Source organism: Ascaphus truei, chromosome 19 (genome assembly GCF_040206685.1).
Source record: "Ascaphus truei isolate aAscTru1 chromosome 19, aAscTru1.hap1, whole genome shotgun sequence".
Lineage (NCBI taxonomy): Eukaryota > Metazoa > Chordata > Amphibia > Anura > Ascaphidae > Ascaphus > Ascaphus truei.
In genome coordinates this window covers 21,279,523-21,300,639 of record NC_134501.1, presented here as the reverse complement: position 1 = coordinate 21,300,639, position 21,117 = coordinate 21,279,523, and the positions used below count along the sequence as shown (strand labels likewise).

General features: G+C 58.0%; 1 protein-coding gene across 2 annotated transcripts; it reads right to left on the bottom strand.

Annotated features, from left to right (window-relative positions):
• Nucleotides 1-5,254: 5,254 nt before the first annotated feature.
• TCF25 (TCF25 ribosome quality control complex subunit) lies at nucleotides 5,255-19,161 on the bottom strand. 2 transcript variants are annotated; one of them, XM_075576841.1, is made up of 18 exons: nucleotides 18,867-19,160; nucleotides 17,775-17,927; nucleotides 16,375-16,449; nucleotides 15,906-16,039; nucleotides 14,920-14,985; nucleotides 14,604-14,686; nucleotides 14,016-14,146; nucleotides 11,299-11,398; nucleotides 11,090-11,183; nucleotides 10,636-10,728; nucleotides 9,938-10,043; nucleotides 9,388-9,547; nucleotides 9,045-9,132; nucleotides 7,707-7,865; nucleotides 7,260-7,350; nucleotides 6,548-6,627; nucleotides 6,336-6,408; nucleotides 5,255-5,529 (listed from the first exon to the last, which is right to left on the bottom strand). In XM_075576841.1, the coding sequence occupies exons 1-18, from the start codon at nucleotides 19,050-19,052 to the stop codon at nucleotides 5,365-5,367; spliced, it is 2,037 nt and encodes a 678-aa protein (XP_075432956.1). In that variant the 5' UTR covers nucleotides 19,053-19,160; the 3' UTR covers nucleotides 5,255-5,364. The 2 variants fall into 2 exon arrangements, 1 of the variants encoding a protein (XP_075432956.1); XR_012789146.1 differs by lacking the exon at nucleotides 5,255-5,529 and having other exon boundaries at nucleotides 6,391-6,408; nucleotides 6,548-6,656; nucleotides 18,867-19,161.
• Between the last annotated feature and the right edge of the window lie 1,956 nt (nucleotides 19,162-21,117).

Below are 21,117 nucleotides of genomic sequence, written 5' to 3'. Positions count from 1 at the left end.
CGCTGGGCCTCGCGCTGCGATAGCGCGCTGGGCCTCGCGCTGCGATAGCGCGCTGGGCCTCGCGCTGCGATAGCGCGCTGGGCCTCGCGCTGCGATAGCGCGCTGGGCCTCGCTCTGCGATAGCGCGCTGGGCCTCGCTCTGCGATAGCGCGCTGGGCCTCGCTCTGCGATAGCGCGCTGGGCCTCGCTCTGCGATAGCGCGCTGGGCCTCGCGCTGCGATAGCGCGCTGGGCCTCGCGCTGCGATAGCGCGCTGGGCCTCGCGCTGCGATAGCGCGCTGGGCCTCGCGCTGCGATAGCGCGCTGGGCCTCGCTCTGCGATAGCGCGCTGGGCCTCGCTCTGCGATAGCGCGCTGGGCCTCGCTCTGCGATAGCGCGCTGGGCCTCGCTCTGCGATAGCGCGCTGGGCCTCGCTCTGCGATAGCGCGCTGGGCCTCGCTCTGCGATAGCGCGCTGGGCCTCGCTCTGCGATAGCGCGCTGGGCCTCGCTCTGCGATAGCGCGCTGGGCCTCGCTCTGCGATAGCGCGCTGGGCCTCGCTCTGCGATAGCGCGCTGGGCCTCGCTCTGCGATAGCGCGCTGGGCCTCGCTCTGCGATAGCGCGCTGGGCCTCGCTCTGCGATAGCGCGCTGGGCCTCGCTCTGCGATAGCGCGCTGGGCCTCGCTCTGCGATAGCGCGCTGGGCCTCGCTCTGCGATAGCGCGCTGGGCCTCGCGCTGCGATAGCGCGCTGGGCCTCGCGCTGCGATAGCGCGCTGGGCCTCGCGCTGCGATAGCGCGCTGGGCCTCGCGCTGCGATAGCGCGCTGGGCCTCGCGCTGCGATAGCGCGCTGGGCCTCGCTCTGCGATAGCGCGCTGGGCCTCGCTCTGCGATAGCGCGCTGGGCCTCGCTCTGCGATAGCGCGCTGGGCCTCGCTCTGAGATAGCGCGCTGGGCCTCGCTCTGCGATAGCGCGCTGGGCCTCGCTCTGCGATAGCGCGCTGGGCCTCGCTCTGCGATAGCGCGCTGGGCCTCGCTCTGCGATAGCGCGCTGGGCCTCGCGCTGCGATAGCGCGCTGGGCCTCGCGCTGCGATAGCGCGCTGGGCCTCGCTCTGCGATAGCGCGCTGGGCCTCGCTCTGCGATAGCGCGCTGGGCCTCGCGCTGCGATAGCGCGCTGGGCCTCGCTCTGCGATAGCGCGCTGGGCCTCGCTCTGCGATAGCGCGCTGGGCCTCGCTCTGCGATAGCGCGCTGGGCCTCGCTCTGAGATAGCGCGCTGGGCCTCGCTCTGCGATAGCGCGCTGGGCCTCGCTCTGCGATAGCGCGCTGGGCCTCGCTCTGCGATAGCGCGCTGGGCCTCGCTCTGAGATAGCGCGCTGGGCCTCGCGCTGCGATAGCGCGCTGGGCCTCGCTCTGCGATAGTGCGCTGGGCCTCGCTCTGCGATAGTGCGCTGGGCCTCGCTCTGCGATAGTGCGCTGGGCCTCGCTCTGCGATAGCGCGCTGGGCCTCGCTCTGCGATAGCGCGCTGGGCCTCGCTCTGCGATAGCGCGCTGGGCCTCGCGCTGCGATAGCGCGCTGGGCCTCGCTCTGCGATAGTGCGCTGGGCCTCGCTCTGCGATAGTGCGCTGGGCCTCGCTCTGCGATAGCGCGCTGGGCCTCGCGCTGCGATAGCGCGCTGGGCCTCGCTCTGCGATAGCGCGCTGGGCCTCGCTCTGCGATAGCGCGCTGGGCCTCGCGCTGCGATAGCGCGCTGGGCCTCGCTCTGCGACAGTGCGCTGGGCCTCGCTCTGCGATAGTGCGCTGGGCCTCGCTCTGCGATAGTGCGCTGGGCCTCGCTCTGCGATAGTGCGCTGGGCCTCGCGCTGCGATAGTGCGCTGGGCCTCGCGCTGCGATAGTGCGCTGGGCCTCGCTCTGCGATAGCGCGCCGGGCCTCGCGCTGTGATAGTGCGCTGGGCCTCGCTCTGCGATAGTGCGCTGGGCCTCGCTCTGCGATAGTGCGCTGGGCCTCGCTCTGCGATAGTGCGCTGGGCCTCGCTCTGCGATAGTGCGCTGGGCCTCGCGCTGCGATAGTGCGCTGGGCCTCGCTCTGTGATAGTGCGCTGGGCCTCGCTCTGCGATAGCGCGCTGGGCCTCGCGCTGCGATAGCGCGCTGGGCCTCGCGCTGCGATAGCGCGCTGGGCCTCGCGCTGCGATAGCGCGCTGGGCCTCGCTCTGCGATAGCGCGCTGGGCCTCGCTCTGCGATAGCGCGCTGGGCCTCGCTCTGCGATAGCGCGCTGGGCCTCGCTCTGCGATAGCGCGCTGGGCCTCGCTCTGCGATAGCGCGCTGGGCCTCGCTCTGCGATAGCGCGCTGGGCCTCGCTCTGCGATAGCGCGCTGGGCCTCGCTCTGCGATAGCGCGCTGGGCCTCGCTCTGCGATAGCGCGCTGGGCCTCGCTCTGCGATAGCGCGCTGGGCCTCGCTCTGCGATAGCGCGCTGGGCCTCGCTCTGCGATAGCGCGCTGGGCCTCGCTCTGCGATAGCGCGCTGGGCCTCGCTCTGCGATAGCGCGCTGGGCCTCGCTCTGCGATAGCGCGCTGGGCCTCGCTCTGCGATAGCGCGCTGGGCCTCGCTCTGCGATAGCGCGCTGGGCCTCGCTCTGCGATAGCGCGCTGGGCCTCGCGCTGCGATAGCGCGCTGGGCCTCGCGCTGCGATAGCGCGCTGGGCCTCGCGCTGCGATAGCGCGCTGGGCCTCGCGCTGCGATAGCGCGCTGGGCCTCGCGCTGCGATAGCGCGCTGGGCCTCGCTCTGCGATAGCGCGCTGGGCCTCGCTCTGCGATAGCGCGCTGGGCCTCGCTCTGCGATAGCGCGCTGGGCCTCGCTCTGAGATAGCGCGCTGGGCCTCGCTCTGCGATAGCGCGCTGGGCCTCGCTCTGCGATAGCGCGCTGGGCCTCGCTCTGCGATAGCGCGCTGGGCCTCGCTCTGCGATAGCGCGCTGGGCCTCGCGCTGCGATAGCGCGCTGGGCCTCGCGCTGCGATAGCGCGCTGGGCCTCGCTCTGCGATAGCGCGCTGGGCCTCGCTCTGCGATAGCGCGCTGGGCCTCGCGCTGCGATAGCGCGCTGGGCCTCGCTCTGCGATAGCGCGCTGGGCCTCGCTCTGCGATAGCGCGCTGGGCCTCGCTCTGCGATAGCGCGCTGGGCCTCGCTCTGAGATAGCGCGCTGGGCCTCGCTCTGCGATAGCGCGCTGGGCCTCGCTCTGCGATAGCGCGCTGGGCCTCGCTCTGCGATAGCGCGCTGGGCCTCGCTCTGCGATAGCGCGCTGGGCCTCGCTCTGCGATAGCGCGCTGGGCCTCGCTCTGCGATAGCGCGCTGGGCCTCGCTCTGCGATAGCGCGCTGGGCCTCGCTCTGCGATAGCGCGCTGGGCCTCGCTCTGCGATAGCGCGCTGGGCCTCGCGCTGCGATAGTGCGCTGGGCCTCGCTCTGCGATAGTGCGCTGGGCCTCGCTCTGCGATAGTGCGCTGGGCCTCGCTCTGCGATAGCGCGCTGGGCCTCGCGCTGCGATAGCGCGCTGGGCCTCGCTCTGCGATAGTGCGCTGGGCCTCGCTCTGCGATAGTGCGCTGGGCCTCGCTCTGCGATAGTGCGCTGGGCCTCGCGCTGCGATAGTGCGCTGGGCCTCGCGCTGTGATAGTGCGCTGGGCCTCGCTCTGCGATAGCGCGCCGGGCCTCGCGCTGTGATAGTGCGCTGGGCCTCGCTCTGCGATAGTGCGCTGGGCCTCGCTCTGCGATAGTGCGCTGGGCCTCGCTCTGCGATAGTGCGCTGGGCCTCGCGCTGCGATAGTGCGCTGGGCCTCGCTCTGTGATAGTGCGCTGGGCCTCGCTCTGCGATAGCGCGCTGGGCCTCGCTCTGCGATAGCGCGCTGGGCCTCGCGCTGCGATAGTGCGCTGGGCCTCGCGCTGCGATAGTGCGCTGGGCCTCGCGCTGCGATAGCGCGCTGGGCCTCGCGCTGCGATAGTGCGCTGGGCCTCGCTCTGTGATAGTGCGCTGGGCCTCGCTCTGCGATAGCGCGCTGGGCCTCGCGCTGTGATAGTGCGCTGGGCCTCGCTCTGCGATAGCGCGCTGGGCCTCGCGCTGTGATAGTGCGCTGGGCCTCGCTCTGCGATAGCGCGCTGGGCCTCGCGCTGTGATAGTGCGCTGGGCCTCGCGCTGCGATAGTGCGCTGGGCCTCGCGCTGTGATAGCGCGCTGGGCCTCGCGCTGCGATAGTGCGCTGGGCCTCGCTCTGTGATAGCGCGCTGGGCCTCGCTCTGCGATAGCGCGCTGGGCCTCGCTCTGCGATAGCGCGCTGGGCCTCGCTCTGCGATAGCGCGCTGGGCCTCGCTCTGCGATAGCGCGCTGGGCCTCGCTCTGCGATAGTGCGCTGGGCCTCGCTCTGCGATAGTGCGCTGGGCCTCGCGCTGCGATAGTGCGCTGGGCCTCGCGCTGTGATAGTGCGCTGGGCCTCGCGCTGTGATAGTGCGCTGGGCCTCGCGCTGCGATAGTGCGCTGGGCCTCGCTCTGTGATAGCGCGCTGGGCCTCGCTCTGCGATAGCGCGCTGGGCCTCGCTCTGCGATAGCGCGCTGGGCCTCGCTCTGCGATAGTGCGCTGGGCCTCGCTCTGCGATAGTGCGCTGGGCCTCGCTCTGCGATAGTGCGCTGGGCCTCGCTCTGCGATAGTGCGCTGGGCCTCGCTCTGCGATAGTGCGCTGGGCCTCGCTCTGTATGGGCAGCAAGAATGAAACACACAGGAGGAGGAGTCTACCCAGCTCATCCAGCCGCGCGACCCTCAGCTGGGCGAATAAGCAGCAGAGACCAGCGCATCAGCAAGAAGACACAGCCCCCCGCACCCTCCCCGTAACTGGAAGCTTGCAGAGATAACCCTCCCCCTGCAGGGAGGGAGCAGTGTCCCGACTGATAGAAAATGGGGTCAGCGCAGTTCATCTCTCAAACAAACATTGTTTCATACGCAGAAAAAGCAACATTTCCCCGTGTGACTAAATCTAATTTAAAAAAGGGATGGTCTTCCCTCACATGAGAGTTATTAACGAGCCCTCGCCCCGCCCTCACTTCATGGGCTGTGCAGGATACTCACATGATCCCAATAGCAGAGGGAGGTCTGCACGCGTGCACACAATCTCTCCGGTGGTGTAGGGGGTTAATCCTACGGTAACCATACCCCTGTGGCAACCTGCAAAGCCCCATGATCGTGTTGCAACGTTGTAACAAGCGCACTTTGCCATGGACGCAGCTCAGAAACATCAAGTCTGTTACCGTTTATTGTATCGTAAAGAACACCACAAAGTGACGGCTGGTCGGAGAAGCACGCGTGTGCGTGTGCGTGTGCGTGGGGAGAGGGGGGGGGGGGAGATTAGTCCCAATCCGCGTCAGCCTCCTCGTCCAGGTTGTCCTCCCGCGGGGGCTCCTGGAATTGGATGTTTGCCAGCATGTCTCTCATCGCTGCCATGAGCCGGTTCACACCCTGGTTTAGGTCTCTAGCTGCTCCAAGCTCCTCCCCTTCTGGGCGCTCCTCGCCCTGTGACACAGGCGGGAGAGTTGGGCCACGTACAGGTATAACAGCGACACAAATAACTACCACATTACAAACAAAATGGCGCACACAGATTTATATTATCCATCGGCCACGAGAAGCCCTCCCCTTGCAATCCTCGGGTTGAGGTGCAGCTCTTCTTCCACGGGGTACCCCCATGTGTATCTCACTTCTGTCCCCTTCTAGTCCGGGGGTGGGGCCACTCCAGTTCAAGGGCCACCAAAAGGTCAGGTTTTCCGGATATCCCTGCTTCAGCACAGGTGGCTCAATCTTCAACTGCACCACCTGTGCTGAAGTAGGGATATCCGGAAAACCCTGAGGACTGGAGTTGGCCACTCCTGTTCTAATCCCTTCCCCCTCCTCTAATGTTCAGGGATCGAGGAAGGAAGCCCCCAACTTCAAGGCATGAGACACAAATAGAGATCCCCCACAAATGAAGAGGTCCCCTAAAACGGAGACACCCCGCATTGAACTGCAGACACAGGAGTAGAAGAAACAGCTCCCGAGAGGTGGCGACACAAAACATGGAACCGATATACTGGGTAACAGGCAGGACCGAAATGTAAGAGATTCAACAATGCACTTTTACCCCTACTGTGTCTGCTGGCCTCGCAACATAAAGATTAGATTGCAAGCTCTTCAGGGCAGTCTCCCTTTGCCTTATGTTGTCATCTCCCTGTTGCACTCATCCACATCGTTTGGCCTTTATTTACCTTGTATTGTCATTGTAAAGCACTGCGTATACTATATAAATACAAATATACAGGTGTACGTCATATTAACAGGCTCACCTGCATGTTAAAGTTGGGCAGAAGTGATCGGAAGAACAGAGACAGGGTTCCTTCGTTAGACGGCCGGTCGGTCCTGGGGAAAAACACGTTAGTGATGTCTAATGAATGGAAACAAACGGAACACACCTGATACAAAGTAGCAAGCACTGGAAGGAGAGAAAACGCACAGAGCGCGCTGCCGCATCACCGCGTACTGACAGAACCACGGTTACCTTTCAGGCCGGGTGTATGACACGATGGAATCCAGAGGAGGGAGCGGATCGAACCCCAGCACAGGCTGAGACGTCACGTCCTGGGGACAGGACAGAATGGACGTTATTCCTGCAGGAACAACAACATGGATTTTTCCGAGGGCGACATTTAAGATGGCTACCCCCATCTTCTTTTTATATTACATCTGGTTGTTGTCTTTGTTTTAAAACACTCACAGAGAGCATGTGGCGGCGAGAAACAGTGCGTGTCACACTTATAAGTGTTTATTACGAATGCCACGCTAGCAGCAACGGATTCACAACACATCGCTGAGAAACATTCCCGTCTCTTACAACAGCAGAGAGATGACATGATATGTTGCTCCAGATGTCAGTGTGTACAAAACCAGCCCAGTCCTGGTAATAATGTGAGAGACTATACAGATGAATTCTGTCTTACCGCGCAGCAACCCCACCCATCCCATACGCACGGCGTGCACACGCTTCACCTGGCTTTTTTCAAGCAGTAGCGGGTGAATGCGCACCGTGGGGGAGCACAAAATCCCCCACGGGCAGCCGGCAGACAGCTCAAGGAGCGTCCCTGAAACGCGGGTCGGACACGGAGACGCATCTGTGCTAAAGAAGCCGGGAATAAGCAAGCTAAAGCTGCAGATGCCATAAGCAACACCTGAACCTGGCAGTGGATCACACGGGGAGCCGGCAGGTTTCTTACCAGCGGCAGTGCCGAACTGGTTCCCTTGATCTCGGACAGGATGACGTGACGGTGAATATTCCTGGGGGCGCTCTGATACCGAACCTTCCTCCTGGCAATGGAACAAGAGCATCAAAATCAGCAAAGCCAAAACTGTGAGATACAAACAAGCCTTACAGAACAATGTCGCCTTGGGGCGCGGAGCTCGTGCCCGCTGCTATTTCTGTCCTTTCATGTAATAGATGCTCCGTTGTTCTGCGTTTGTGTTTACACTCCCCTCCACCCTCAGGTTTCATGCCAGGAAGGGGAGCGCTGGCTCTTTCACCAACTAAACATGCCACCAATATATTATTTTATTAACCAACACAAAAAGGAATATAAAATTGCCCTACAAGAGAGTGATGGTGACCCGAGATGTGGAGTCTGCTTCTACACTTGGGGGGTCACGCTCAGCCACGCTGTACTCACCTCATCTCACACTCGTGCACGATGGGCTCACAAGTGTCCACCAGACGCAGCACCTCCCGAACATTTTGCTCCAGCCAGGACATGATCGCGGGTTCCTTCCACAGGCCGTGAGACCTCCCCACGTACAGGGAGATTAGCTGGGACAGAGCAGGGGGCTGGCTGCATGGAGAGGGACAATGTCAAAAAGGAAAAGGCAGGAAACGTACCTGCGGCAAAGGACAGGACCTAATATACAGAAACCCTGTGTATATAAAGTACAGATGTAGCGAAGCGGTCTTCAGTGGCGCTGCCACCCACAGTCACATGACCGCAGCACCGGAGAGTTAATGCTGAGGGGGGAAAACACACCCATTGGTGGGAGTATGGACCCCCTGCAGCACTTTTGCTTCCTCAACTGCGGCCTCAGAGACAGCGAGTTGCTACATCTGTACTCAGAGTTTTATAGTCACACTGTATTTAATACATTTATTTATGTATCTTCTGTTGTTGCCATCAACCCGCAAACGAGCAGACAGACCAAGTGTCACTTTGTATCTTACAATCCCCTTTTCCATGAAGCGGCGCAGAACTGGGAGCCCGAGCGGAAGCAGCCGAGCCGGGGGCCCGAGCGGAAGGCGCAGAGCTGGGAGCCCGAGCGGCGCAGAGCCGGGGGCCCAAGCGGAAGCAGCAGAGCCGGGGGCCCGAGCGGAAGGCGCAGAGCCGGGGGCCCGAGCGGAAGGCGCAGAGCCGGGGGCCCGAGCGGAAGGCGCAGAGCCGGGGGCCCGAGCGGAAGGCGCAGAGCTGGGCTCTCAATCGCGGACAGCAGTTTTGTGCTTTTGGATTTTGCTGCTCCCATGCCAAAAACACAGGAATCTGCACAGAATACGGGGTGCTCGCCGCGCAGAATACGGGGTGCTCGGCGCGCAGAATACGGGGTGCTCGGCGCGCAGAATACGGGGTGCTCGGCGCGCAGAATACGGGGTGCTCGGCGCGCAGAATACAGGGTGCTCGGCGCGCAGAATACGGGGTGCTCGGCGCGCAGAATACGCGGTGCTCGGCGCGCAGAATACGGGGTGCTCGGCGCGCAGAATACGGGGTGCTCGGCGCACAGAATACGGGGTGCTCGGCGCACAGAATACGGGGTGCTCGGCGCACAGAATACGGGGTGCTCGGCGCGCAGAATACGGGGTGCTCGGCGCGCAGAATACGGGGTGCTCGGCGCGCAGAATACGGACACTTCTCATAGATACAGATCCCCATCACCAATCCCACAGAACATTAGACAGGAAGAAGTTAGAAACGATTCGGGTCACTGCGGACGGGCTGAACCCCCAGAACACTCCCAGTCTCGGCATTTACCTGATTTGTGCCACTGCTCCAAAAAAAGGGTGGGATGCCACGGTGGCATCTGGCAGAACCCCACAGCAATCCAAGAGCGGCATGAGAACTAGCAAGGGGGGAGAGAAACAGCAGGTCTGAAAGATCCAGCAATAACCACAGCCATACGCAGCATGTCAGATATACTACATGCTGCAAAACGGGGACGAGAACGTTGCATAATCACAAGGAGATCGGGAAATATAGAATATGCGAGCAACGTGCACCCTGCTAATATTCTTATAAAGCTAAGCACCGTTACAATTGCTTTGTGTATAAGACACACACACGCTTTGGGGACTAGGTATGTGGTCCTGCCACATACCTCCTGGGAACATGATGAGAGCCTGCTGCAGCAGCTGAGAAGCGTGGTCCTGGGCAGGCCTCTCCTCTGAGTCGGGGAGCTCGTCCTGCTGGCCGAGCAGAAAATACGCCAGGGGGACAGAGAATGCAAAGTTCGGGAGCTGGGATAAGTTCCGATGACTCTGGGAGGAGCAGAGAGAGACACATGAAGGAGATGCCGATACCAACTTATTATTATGTATAGAGGAAAAGAAGCAACGTCCACAAGAGGAATTTGGCAACCCACTTATGTAGGGGGTGATACCAGGTCCACCACAGCCGTGCCGATCTCTGCAGCTATGAACCCGTCTCTGGGGCTGCTCAGCATTACAAGTACCAGCCTGTCCCATCCGTGCAACCTTCTCCTCAGCCTAGCAATGAAAGTATTCAGTCCCAGGCTGCATTACACACACACGATGGCCTGGATACCACGAGCTGTTCTCTGTCACGCCGCAGTGTGAATGCCCAGTCATTGGCGCGCATGCGGAAGCAGAACCCAGAGTGATGCCAAGTTTGCACCGCTGACCACTCACCTCCCATTCCTGGAACATGCGGGTGATGAAGGTGTACTCCCGGGCGCGCAGGCACAGGAAATCAATCAGCAGCAGCATGCACAGAGGGTCGTTCTCTGGATCAAGACTACAGGGAAAACACTATTAGTAAAGGAACGTAAAACAAGATCAGGAGGTGAGAGCCACCATCTGTAATGTGCCCAACCACATGCAATAACACATTGGACAACTGGGGAGGGGGGGGGGGGACACCTCTTCTCCACATTCACTAGGAAGGAGACTCCCTAATCTCCGACACTGGTCATCGTATGTTATTTGCCATGTCAATGTGAGGCCGCAGCGCGATAATCCGTAGCACAGGTTAGTGAATCCGGGCATGTGTTCTCCTGCCAGTCACCATCTCCCTGGGCCTCAATCCCAGGCTATGGTATAATTGAGCAGACCTGCTCGTTAAAATGTGCTCCACCCCAGGGGTGTCTGCAAGTGGTGCTGGAATGGCAAGTTACACCGCACAAGGAAGGGATACGATTAGGGGTTATTGCATATATCCCGGTTAATAAGTGACTAACCCTTTTACAGCTAGTAAAGATTTGGTGTGCACATATTGCATCTATTGCTGCACAAGAACCACTGTGCTGCGACACACCAGGAAGCCACATAACACGGACAGTATGAGCTGTGAGGGCCCCCCCTCCCTGCTGATCTGAGTGAGCACTCACCTGAGGATGAGTTTACAGAACTCCAGGGCAGTGCGCAGGCAACCTCTCTTCTCCAGGAAAATCATGTGCTTGAAAAGTGCCAGGAAGAACCCTCTGCGGTTATGAAGGAGAGAATTCTGGGTAAGGTAACGGAATGCTGTGACTGTGTCCCTGTGCATAAAATTAGATTGTAAGCTCTTCGGGGCAGATGTGCCCGGTGTGTAGCTCAGCCTTGCACATGATGCTCGGAGTGCAAACTGCAGACCATAAAACATACTATACCATAGAGACTGATTGAATCCACCTTCTGAAGATTGTATGCATAATACACCATGGGTTACTAGGACACAATTAGAGAGTAACAGGGACTTAAGGCTTCTGGTGAGGTACAAACAGATCAGCAGGTGGTATGTGCCCAGTGTTCTGGTTGGGTACAGACGGGCGGTAGCAGGTGTGCAGGGGGAGAGCAGCTGACCTGTTTTCCGGCCGGCAGTAATCCAGTCTGGACGTCCCACTGGTCAGGCTGAATACAGGATGGAAGCCACACTCCAGGCTGTAGAGTGCTCGCTCTGCGGGAGGAAGAGATGGTAAGTATGGGAGAACGTGATGGGGAGCTTTGAGCTAGTAGCCATGCCAGCTTCTCCCCCACATGCCACCCTGCGGTTGCCCCCCGCGGCCAGTTACCGATCAGGTCCCGTGCCATTTCCTGGTCCTCCTGGAGACGACACAAGTCGCTGAGCTGCAGCAGCGAGTCCACGTGATACGGATTACCCTGAAGAAGAGCCTGAGGGCACAGGAGGCAAAGATAAGACTGGCAGAGTGACAAGGACACAACTCAGGTGGGGGGGAAGGAGGTGTACGGTAACAGGGCCCACCTGTGACAAGGCAGAGGGAAATGTAACCGGGCACAGGTGGGTGGGTGCAGTAAAACACATCGAGCACACGGCACGGTGTTGCAGGAAGCGCTTTGCTGGCACTGAAATTCTCAGCACTGGTGGAGCAGAGAATGAAGCTATCGGGGCAAATCTTAAAACCATATAAACTGCAAACTCAACGCTATATGATACTTATCATAACCTACAAACTACATGCCGTCAAAATCTCCTTCTAACGAGCCGATACTAATGAAAGGCTGGCCGATGCTAAATCTAGAAATGTTGGTGACTTCTGAGAGTGCCGCAGGTAACAGGAGGCCCCAGGCTGAGAGCGCAGCAGGTAACGGGGGGCCCCAGGCTGAGAGCGCAGCAGGTAACAGGGGGCCCCAGGCTGAGAGCGCAGCAGGTAACGGGGGGCCCCAGGCTGAGAGCGCAGCAGGTAACGGGGGGCCCCAGGCTGAGAGCGCAGCAGGTAACGGGGGGCCCCAGGCTGAGAGCGCAGCAGGTAACGGGGGGCCCCAGGCTGAGAGCGCAGCAGGTAACGGGGGGCCCCAGGCTGAGAGCGCAGCAGGTAACAGGGGGCCCCAGGCTGAGAGCGCAGCAGGTAACAGGGGGCCCCAGGCTGAGAGCGCAGCAGGTAACAGGGGGCCCCAGGCTGAGAGCGCAGCAGGTAACAGGAGGCCCCAGGCTGAGAGCGCAGCAGGTAACAGGGGGCCCCAGGCTGAGAGCGCAGCAGGTAACAGGGGGCCCCAGGCTGAGAGCGCAGCAGGTAACAGGGGGGCCCAGGCTGAGAGCGCAGCAGGTAACAGGGGGCCCCAGGCTGAGAGCGCAGCAGGTAACAGGAGGCCCCAGGCTGAGAGCGCAGCAGGTAACAGGGGGCCCCAGGCTGAGAGCGCAGCAGGTAACAGGGGGCCCCAGGCTGAGAGCGCAGCAGGTAACGGGGGGCCCCAGGCTGAGAGCGCAGCAGGTAACAGGGGGCCCCAGGCTGAGAGCGCAGCAGGTAACAGGGGGCCCCAGGCTGAGAGCGCAGCAGGTAACAGGGGGCCCCAGGCTGAGAGCGCAGCAGGTAACGGGGGGCCCCAGGCTGAGAGCGCAGCAGGTAACAGGAGGCGCCAGGCTGAGAGCGCAGCAGGTAACAGGGGGCCCCAGGCTGAGAGCGCAGCAGGTAACAGGAGGCGCCAGGCTGAGAGCACAGCAGGTAACAGGGGGCCCCAGGCTGAGAGCGCAGCAGGTAACAGGAGGCCCCAGGCTGAGAGCGCAGCAGGTAACAGGAGGCGCCAGGCTGAGAGCGCAGCAGGTAACAGGAGGCGCCAGGTTGAGAGCGCAGCAGGTAACAGGGGGCCCCAGGCTGAGAGCGCAGCAGGTAACAGGGGGCCCCAGGCTGAGAGCGCAGCAGGTAACAGGGGGCCCCAGGCTGAGAGCGCAGCAGGTAACAGGTGGCCCCAGGCTGAGAGCGCAGCAGGTAACAGGGGGCCCCAGGCTGAGAGCGCAGCAGGTAACAGGGGGCCCCAGGCTGAGAGCGCAGCAGGTAACAGGGGGCCCCAGGCTGAGAGCGCAGCAGGTAACAGGAGGCCCCAGGCTGAAAGCGCAGCAGGTAACAGGGGGCCCCAGGCTGAGAGCGCAGCAGGTAACAGGAGGCCCCAGGCTGAGAGCGCAGCAGGTAACAGGGGGCCCCAGGCTGAGAGCGCAGCAGGTAACAGGGGGCCCCAGGCTGAGAGCGCAGCAGGTAACAGGGGGCCCCAGGCTGAGAGCGCAGCAGGTAACAGGGGGCCCCAGGCTGAGAGCGCAGCAGGTAACAGGGGGCCCCAGGCTGAGAGCGCAGCAGGTAACAGGGGGCCCCAGGCTGAGAGCGCAGCAGGTAACGGGGGGCCCCAGGCTGAGAGCGCAGTAGGTAACGGGGGGCCCCAGGCTGAGAGCGCAGCAGGTAACGGGGGGCCCCAGGCTGAGAGCGCAGCAGGTAACAGGAGGCACCAGGCTGAGAGCGCAGCAGGTAACGGGGGGCCCCAGGCTGAGAGCGCAGCAGGTAACAGGGGGCCCCAGGCTGAGAGCGCAGCAGGTAACAGGGGGCCCCAGGCTGAGAGCGCAGCAGGTAACAGGAGGCGCCAGGCTGAGAGCGCAGCAGGTAACGGGGGGCCCCAGGCTGAGAGCGCAGCAGGTAACAGGGGGCCCCAGGCTGAGAGCGCAGCAGGTAACAGGGGGCCCCAGGCTGAGAGCGCAGCAGGTAACGGGGGGCCCCAGGCTGAGAGCGCAGCAGGTAACGGGGGGCCCCAGGCTGAGAGCGCAGCAGGTAACGGGGGGCCCCAGGCTGAGAGCGCAGCAGGTAACAGGAGGCGCCAGGCTGAGAGCGCAGCAGGTAACGGGGGGCCCCAGGCTGAGAGTGCAGCAGGTAACAGGGGGCCCCAGGCTGAGACTGCAGCAGGTAACAGGAGGCGCCAGGCTGAGAGCGCAGCAGGTAACGGGGGGCCCCAGGCTGAGAGCGCAGCAGGTAACAGGAGGCGCAGGCCAAGACGGGGCCTATTTACATACCAGAATATTGTTGGGATCCATGGACTCCACCGAGTCCAGGAACTTGAACTGCACCTGCTGGTAATCTCGCTGGTGTTCGAATGTGAAATACTGAACCCCTCGCCTGGTCTCCAAGAGGCGCATAGTAATGCCTGGTGGGGGAGAGGAAATCGGACACGTCACGGTAGAGGACAGCAGGAGACGCACAGAGGAGGCAGGGGGGCACCTTGTGCATTCCAGCTCACAGCAGCTCTAACAAAAAAGGTTTTCAGGGTATTCTACTAAAAAGTACTGACCTAGCTATAATAGGACAATTGTATTACCTACGTATCACCCTACCAACGTGGCCTGTAACGTGATATTCCAGGGCCGAGTTAGCTCTGTCCAGTGTCAGACTTCAGGTGTATACACAACGTGAGGATTTGGAACGGTATTACAAGTAAAATAAGCTGGGCTGCTCCCTATGCTGTACATGCCCAGAGTGTGGCATGCCCAGAGTGTGGCATGCCCAGTGTGTGGCATTACACTGCTGCTTCCAGGCGGTAACTACTCTGTTTATATTCAGCATACACACGGGTCCCACTGCGAGTGAAGCCGCTTCCCACTCACCCGTCTTGCTGTATCTCGGCCAGGTATTCTTAGGCGAGGTGAGCCAGGTGCTGCGGTGATGCGGACGTTGCCTGTGTCTGGGCCTGCAGATGGACAAGCACTTTAAGCACGTACCGAGATGCGGGAAGATTATTTTACAGCCGAGAGCTGCTTAGTTCAGTGATCTGCAAGTGATGCACTTTTCCCCCCTCAGCAGAAACTCTTACACCATCACCCCAAAAAAATCCATCTTGGTTCTGCCACCATGCTCGGTATCCGTACCCAGACAACCCCACCCCCCCGCCCACACCCACACCTCAGGACTTTCCCAGCTCACCTCTGATCTCCAAGGACAGCTCGGGAACCAAAATATTTCTTCAGCTCTGTCTCAGGATTCAAGTTCCTGCAAAAAGTAAAACAAAAAGGGACATTCACTAAGCGCAGAAGTGGGGTATCGCACCCCCACTCCGGTGCCAACTGCCGTTCAAGTCAACAGCAATAAGCACCGGATTGGGTTATGATGACTCGCAATGGCGCTTACTGAATGCCAGTGAATGTTGGGAAAACTAAGGCAACGGAGATCACACGCAGATCGTGTTAAAGCTGGACGCTTATCTTTTATCCATTTATAAAAATGTTTTACCAGGAAGAGATACATTGAGAGCTACCTCTCGTTTTCACGTATGTCCTGGGCACAGAGTTATGGTGCCAATACATGGTTACATTAAATGAACAGAGGTTATATATTCAATTTACAGACATTTCAGGGCAGTTGAGAGATAATATAGGATTATGGGCGTATGATGCAGCTACTGTACAGACCAGATTAAAATATTATCTGCAATGGAACTGCACTATAATAAATTGGGGTCTTTAAGTCAAGTATTTGTATATTTTTGTAAAAATCAATATCAGAGGTGCTCAATAATATATATAGTTATTTCAATAATCACATCCGGGTATAAGCAGGTTAATCATTAATGTCAAACACTGGACATTATGTCCGGAGAATAAATAGTGCCCGGGTCTTTTCCTTCAACAATGACAAGAAGCGTCAGCGTTTGAGATTAAATGTATATTTGTATACTAGGAATGTTCTGTGTGCAATTCGCTGTGAATGGCTGCACCATACAGTATGCAGGAAATACTGAAGGAGTAGCAGGTGAACAGGTCACATCTCAGTATAAGCTCCTTGCAACCGTGGGCAAGTCCCCAGGCACCATTAGATTGCAAGCTCCCGGCACCAGAGCTTATTAAACTGCAATATTCTGCATATGATGTCAAAATACATAATGACTAAAAACAAGATTTAACCATCTGTACCGGTGCTCCACGTATAGCAGGGGCCGGGTGTCTGTGTGCCCGCTGCTCTGGCTTTGGTACGGGACGTCGTTGCCGTTCTCAATCCTCTCCAGGATGCTGTCTATGTCTCCCAGACTCCCTGTGCCAGCGTCAGACTGTGCGGGGGAGACAGGAAGGAATCAGTGTTTGCGCTCAGGCAGGGATCGCGCTGCCGGAAAGGCTGGGGGAACGTGCCCCTGCGGCAGTGCGTTATAAAACACAGATCTGAAATGCAACGGTACAGCAATCTTTAACCACGTCATTGCCAGGGGACCTGCAACACATTGCAGCGCAATACCATGAAGGCCCCTCCCTCCACGGAGGGGCAAAGTAAGCCCCCTGTTTATTATCAGACTGAATGGAGATGCTGACAGCGGTGTCCCCATATTAATGTGAACATGTCACACAATATCACACTGGTCTTGTACAAGGACTGACTGCAAAAAGTTACCAGAGACTCTGCAGAGGGATTTCGCTTTGTTTTCTTTTTCTTCTTCTTCTTCTTCGGTTTGTTACTTGGAACGGCCTAAAAACAAGGACAGCGACTGCTTTATTACCTTTCCAACAAAGTATTATATGCTCAGAGCTGACACACTGAGGACAAGAGGACTCTGAAATCACAGCTGCATTCATTCTGAAGCCCTTCAGAATCAGCATCCATAGAGGTGTAGCGCACAGCCAAGAGAGTGGGTCAATGACTTATTAAAAATATTCTTTATTAGTCTATAAGAGAAAAAATGGAGGTGTAACACCTTCCTCCTTCAGTCTACATCTGCATTGCCCCAAAGGCGCACAGCCGGAGTGCAGCCAAAGTGTGAGCCGTTTACTGCCATTTGTTGGTGTTCAAATTGCTGTATTTCAATCTGAAACTCACCAGCCCTTTTATCCCCTGCACCCAATTTCCAACTATCTGTCCATGAAATGTCTGTGAATTGACTGTATAACCCTGTTCATTTAATGTAACCGTGTACTGTTATAACTCTGTGCTCAGGACATACGTGAAAACGAGAGGTAACTCTCAATGTATTACTTCCTGGTAACACATTTTACAAATAAATAAAATACTGTGGAGACAGCAGCAATGTCATACAGACGTGCACCACTGCTAGCTACAAGTATTTGTGCTATCAAACACAATATAAGTGTTATTTACTGCTTCCGGACCCTATTCAATATGCTGTGTAGTCCATTCCCAGTGAGAAGAGATCAGCTCCAATTAAATAACTAGGACAAACATCTTCTCCGGCGCAGGGAAGACACTCCCCGGCATAATTTACAGGGGTCTTTTGTGTCAGTGTTACCCCAATGGTGAGACGAGGAGTTACAGGAAGCACAAACGTGGTGTAGTTGGTTATCTGCGCGGGGTCGGCACTTTGTGGCTGTCAGGTCGAAGGTGGAGCTCCGCCCTCTTGCTGACTCATCTGTGTCACTTACAGTTAGTGAGGGATCAAGAAGGAGGAGTAGTGTGTGTATATGGGTATGTGTATGTGTATATGTGTATATATATATATATATATATATATATATATATATATATATATATATATATATATATATATATATACACACACATACACAAACAAACTTAAAGTTATGGTGGGTAAAAAATGTGACAAAAACCCTCCACAGCAAAGCAAAGCAAATATATATATATATATATATATATATATATATATATATATATATATATATAAATAAATAAAACACTTTGAGGAAGAGAACCCCACCCCCAATAATTCTTGGATCCATAAGTCATTTATGTGGGATCTGTCTGTATCAGGGATCCACCCACCTTTAGCTGGTACCACAGTGCACGATCCCCCTTTCAGAAAGGGGCACTAGTGCCCGTACCTGCGTGCCAGCAGCCTCCTCCCCGCCATCCTGCTCTTCCTCCTGTACATCCGGCTCCTCGCACTCAGTGGGTGCCTCTTCCTCTGCGAGTCTGGACTGAGTTGACTGCCCAGTGTCCGGGTCACTCTGTGGGTCCCAGTCAGGGTCAGTGATCTGGGAGAGGGGACAAGACAGCTAACACTTCATATTAACCCCTAACGGACTGGAGGAGTCTGTAATGCTCTGCATAACACTGTAATTGCTCCCCCACCTTCCAAGTATTTGCCACACGTATCACCTCTTAAGGGTTGTCAAGGCCCCTACTCAGTAATTGCCCCTTCTTTAATTACAGTTGGCAGATGTTTCAGGACCGTCAGTAATTGCTCTGCCCTCAACATCTGGTATTGACCCCCCTGCAGCCACCGCCCCCACCCTATCAGTAATTTCTCCTCTCAATATCTGCCCCATACCAGCTACCAGCTGGCAGGGGTTACTCCGGCACCTCCATCCCAGTAATTGCCCCCTCCCCAGCTGTTAGGGGTTACTATGGCCCCTCCATCCCATGAATTGCCTCCTCCCCCCAGTATCTGCCCCTCACCAGCTGGCAGGAGTTACTCCAGTCCCCAGTAATTACCCCCTCCCCCAGTATTTGCCCCTCACAAGCTGGTAGGGGTTACTCAGGCACCTCCATCCGAGTAATTGCCCCCTCCCCCACTATCTACCCCTCACCAGCTGGTAGGGGTTACTCTGGCCCCTCCATCCCAGTAATTGCCCCCTCTCCCAATATCTGCCCCTCACCAGCTGGTAGGGGTTACTCTGGCCCCTCCATCCCAGTATCTGCCCCTCACCAGCTAACATGGGTTACTCCGACCCCTCCATCCCAGTAATTGCCCCCTCCCTCACTATCTGCCCCTCACCAGCTGGTAGGGGTTACTCTGGCCCCTCCCCCACTATATGCCCCTCAACAGCTGGTAGGGGTAACTCTGGCCCCTCCATCCCACTATCTGCCCCTCACCAGTTGGTAGGGGTTACTCTGGCCCCTCCATCCCACTATCTGCCCTCACCAGCTGGTAGGGGTTACTCTGGCCCCTCCATCCCACTATCTGCCCTCACCAGTTGGTAGGGGTTACTTAGGCCTCGCTCCTCCAGTAGTTTGCGGCTGCCCCGGGGTTTCCGAGGCCTCGGCTCTGGTTGTTGCGGCTCTGTGTCCCCGTCCTCCCCCTCCCCCTCCTCGGGGCCCTCAGGCTCCTCCTGCCCCCGCTGCTCCCCGCGTAGTCTCCTCAGGGCCCGGCGAGACATGGCGTCCGACTCGCGGGCACGAGCACGCCGCCGTCACCCCGCGCGGGACCGAGCACGCGGGGCTATGAACTGCGCATGCGCCTGAAGGGATGAACTGGGTGCGGCAGATGTGGGCAGGGGACACACGTGTCATCTAGAGGGTGATAGTGACACGGAGGGGGGAGTGCTGGTGATAAGGTGAAACAGTGACATCATGAAGGTGACACTAAGGTGACATTTGGGGGGAAGCTGACACATCTGGTTAGTGACACTATGGGGGAAAGGTGACACTGGGGTGACATTTTGCGGGTGAAGGTTACACATCTGGGAGGTGATCCTGGGGTGACATCTGGGGGAGAAGGTGACACACCTGGGTAGTGACATTGTGGTGACATTTTGGGGGTGAAGGTGACAGGGGAGGTGATTCTGGAGTGACATCTGGGGGAGGTGACACACCAGGGAAGTGACATTGTGGTGACATCTGGGAGGAAAGGCGACACATCTCGTATAGTTCTTTTGAGAGACACTTGAGGGCTGGTGTCTATTCTTGGTGGAGGTCAGTTTGGGGGCTGGCAGTGTCTGGTCACAGAGGAGGATACTGGAGTGACAGCGTGGTCATGACGGTGACACAGAAAGGGTCACTGTTCAGAAACACAGCTGAAAATGTGCTGTCATTTCTCTTTTTGCACACCGGACACATTTATACATGATCCGAGAAATCTGCATCAGAATACTTGTGTGTTTCCTGTTATGCTACTTGCAGGGGTGAGCAAACTTTTTATGCCGAGCCCCCCTTTTCATCCATAAAATTTCTCGGGCCCCCCCTGCCTGATGTAATGAAAATCACATGAAAAAAAAAACCCTTTATTAAACGGTATACAATATAAATCCAAATATGTTTAAATACTTACATAATTCAGCAGCTCACGCTTGAAAAATTAGGCTGCGTCCACGCTGCCGCTGAGAGCGGTGACATCACCAACTCTCCAAGCATGAGCACAGGGTGTCCTGCATAATTTTGCAAGCGTGGATCGGGGCTATTTGTGTGTGTGTCTGTGTGTGTATTGACCGCTGCTGAGCGCACATAAAAGTCAATTTTGTTTGTCTCCCCAAGCGCCAAGCTTGGGAGAGCGTACGTGCACAAAGGCAATACTTTGGGGGGCATCCACCTCTTTGCTACCTCCCTTCCCCCCCCCTTTTTTTTTTCCTTCCCCTCCCTGCTCTTTGTCTTGCTATCCCCATTGTCATCCAAACTTCTACATACAGTATTATTTATTTTTTCCCGTTTTCAATGTTGTGTTTTCACAGTTTTTTTTTACATTATTTCTGTACATTCATAGTATGATTGATACAGTGGCAGCCGACCCTCTCACTTGCAGAGGATCGCAGCGAAGCAGGTTGCCAGCGGAGGAGAGCAGGAACACAGCACTATTGCAGGGCAGACACCGAAGGAAGGGCGTTTGACTTCACCGTGCTCGGGCGTGCTCCTCCCCGTACCTCCGAAGCCCCTGCGCGTGCGCTCACACACCATCACGTTGCCGCCACCTGCACTATCCTGTTCAGCCACCCGCACACATCTTCAGCTGCCCGCCCGTGCACATCTTCTTGGCCGCCCCTCGCGCACAGCGTCTGCCGGCCCGCGCACCCAGTTTTCGTCGCACGCCGCCTGCGCCCCCCTAAATAATCTTGCGCCTCATTCCCCCCCCCCACACACACACACACACACTCAATCCCCCCCCCACACACACACTCAATCCCCACACACACTCAATCCCCCCCCCACACACACACACACTCAATCCCCCCCCCACACACACACAATCCCCCCCCCACACACACAATCCCCCCCCCCACACACACACAATCCCCCCCCACACACACACTCAATCCCCCCCCACACACACACTCAATCCCCCCCCACACACACTCAATCCCCCCCCACACACACTCAATCCCCCCCACACACTCAATCCCCCCCCACACACACACACACACAATCCCCCCCACACACACAATCCCCCCCCCCCACACACACACAATCCCCCCCCCCCACACACACACAAACTCAATCCCCCCCCCCACACAC

Bases quoted from the DNA above. Each gene is read 5' to 3' on its own strand.
- TCF25 (XM_075576841.1), bottom strand. From the start codon at position 19,052: ATGTCTCGCCGGGCCCTGAGGAGACTACGCGGGGAGCAGCGGGGGCAG. The intron at 11,399-14,015 runs GTATGTAAATAG...CTGTGCCCTCAG, and splicing joins TGGATCCCAACAATATTCTG to GCTCTTCTTCAGGGTAATCC. The intron at 6,409-6,547 runs GTAACCGTGGTT...GTTTTTCCCCAG, and splicing joins TCATACACCCGGCCTGAAAG to GACCGACCGGCCGTCTAACG.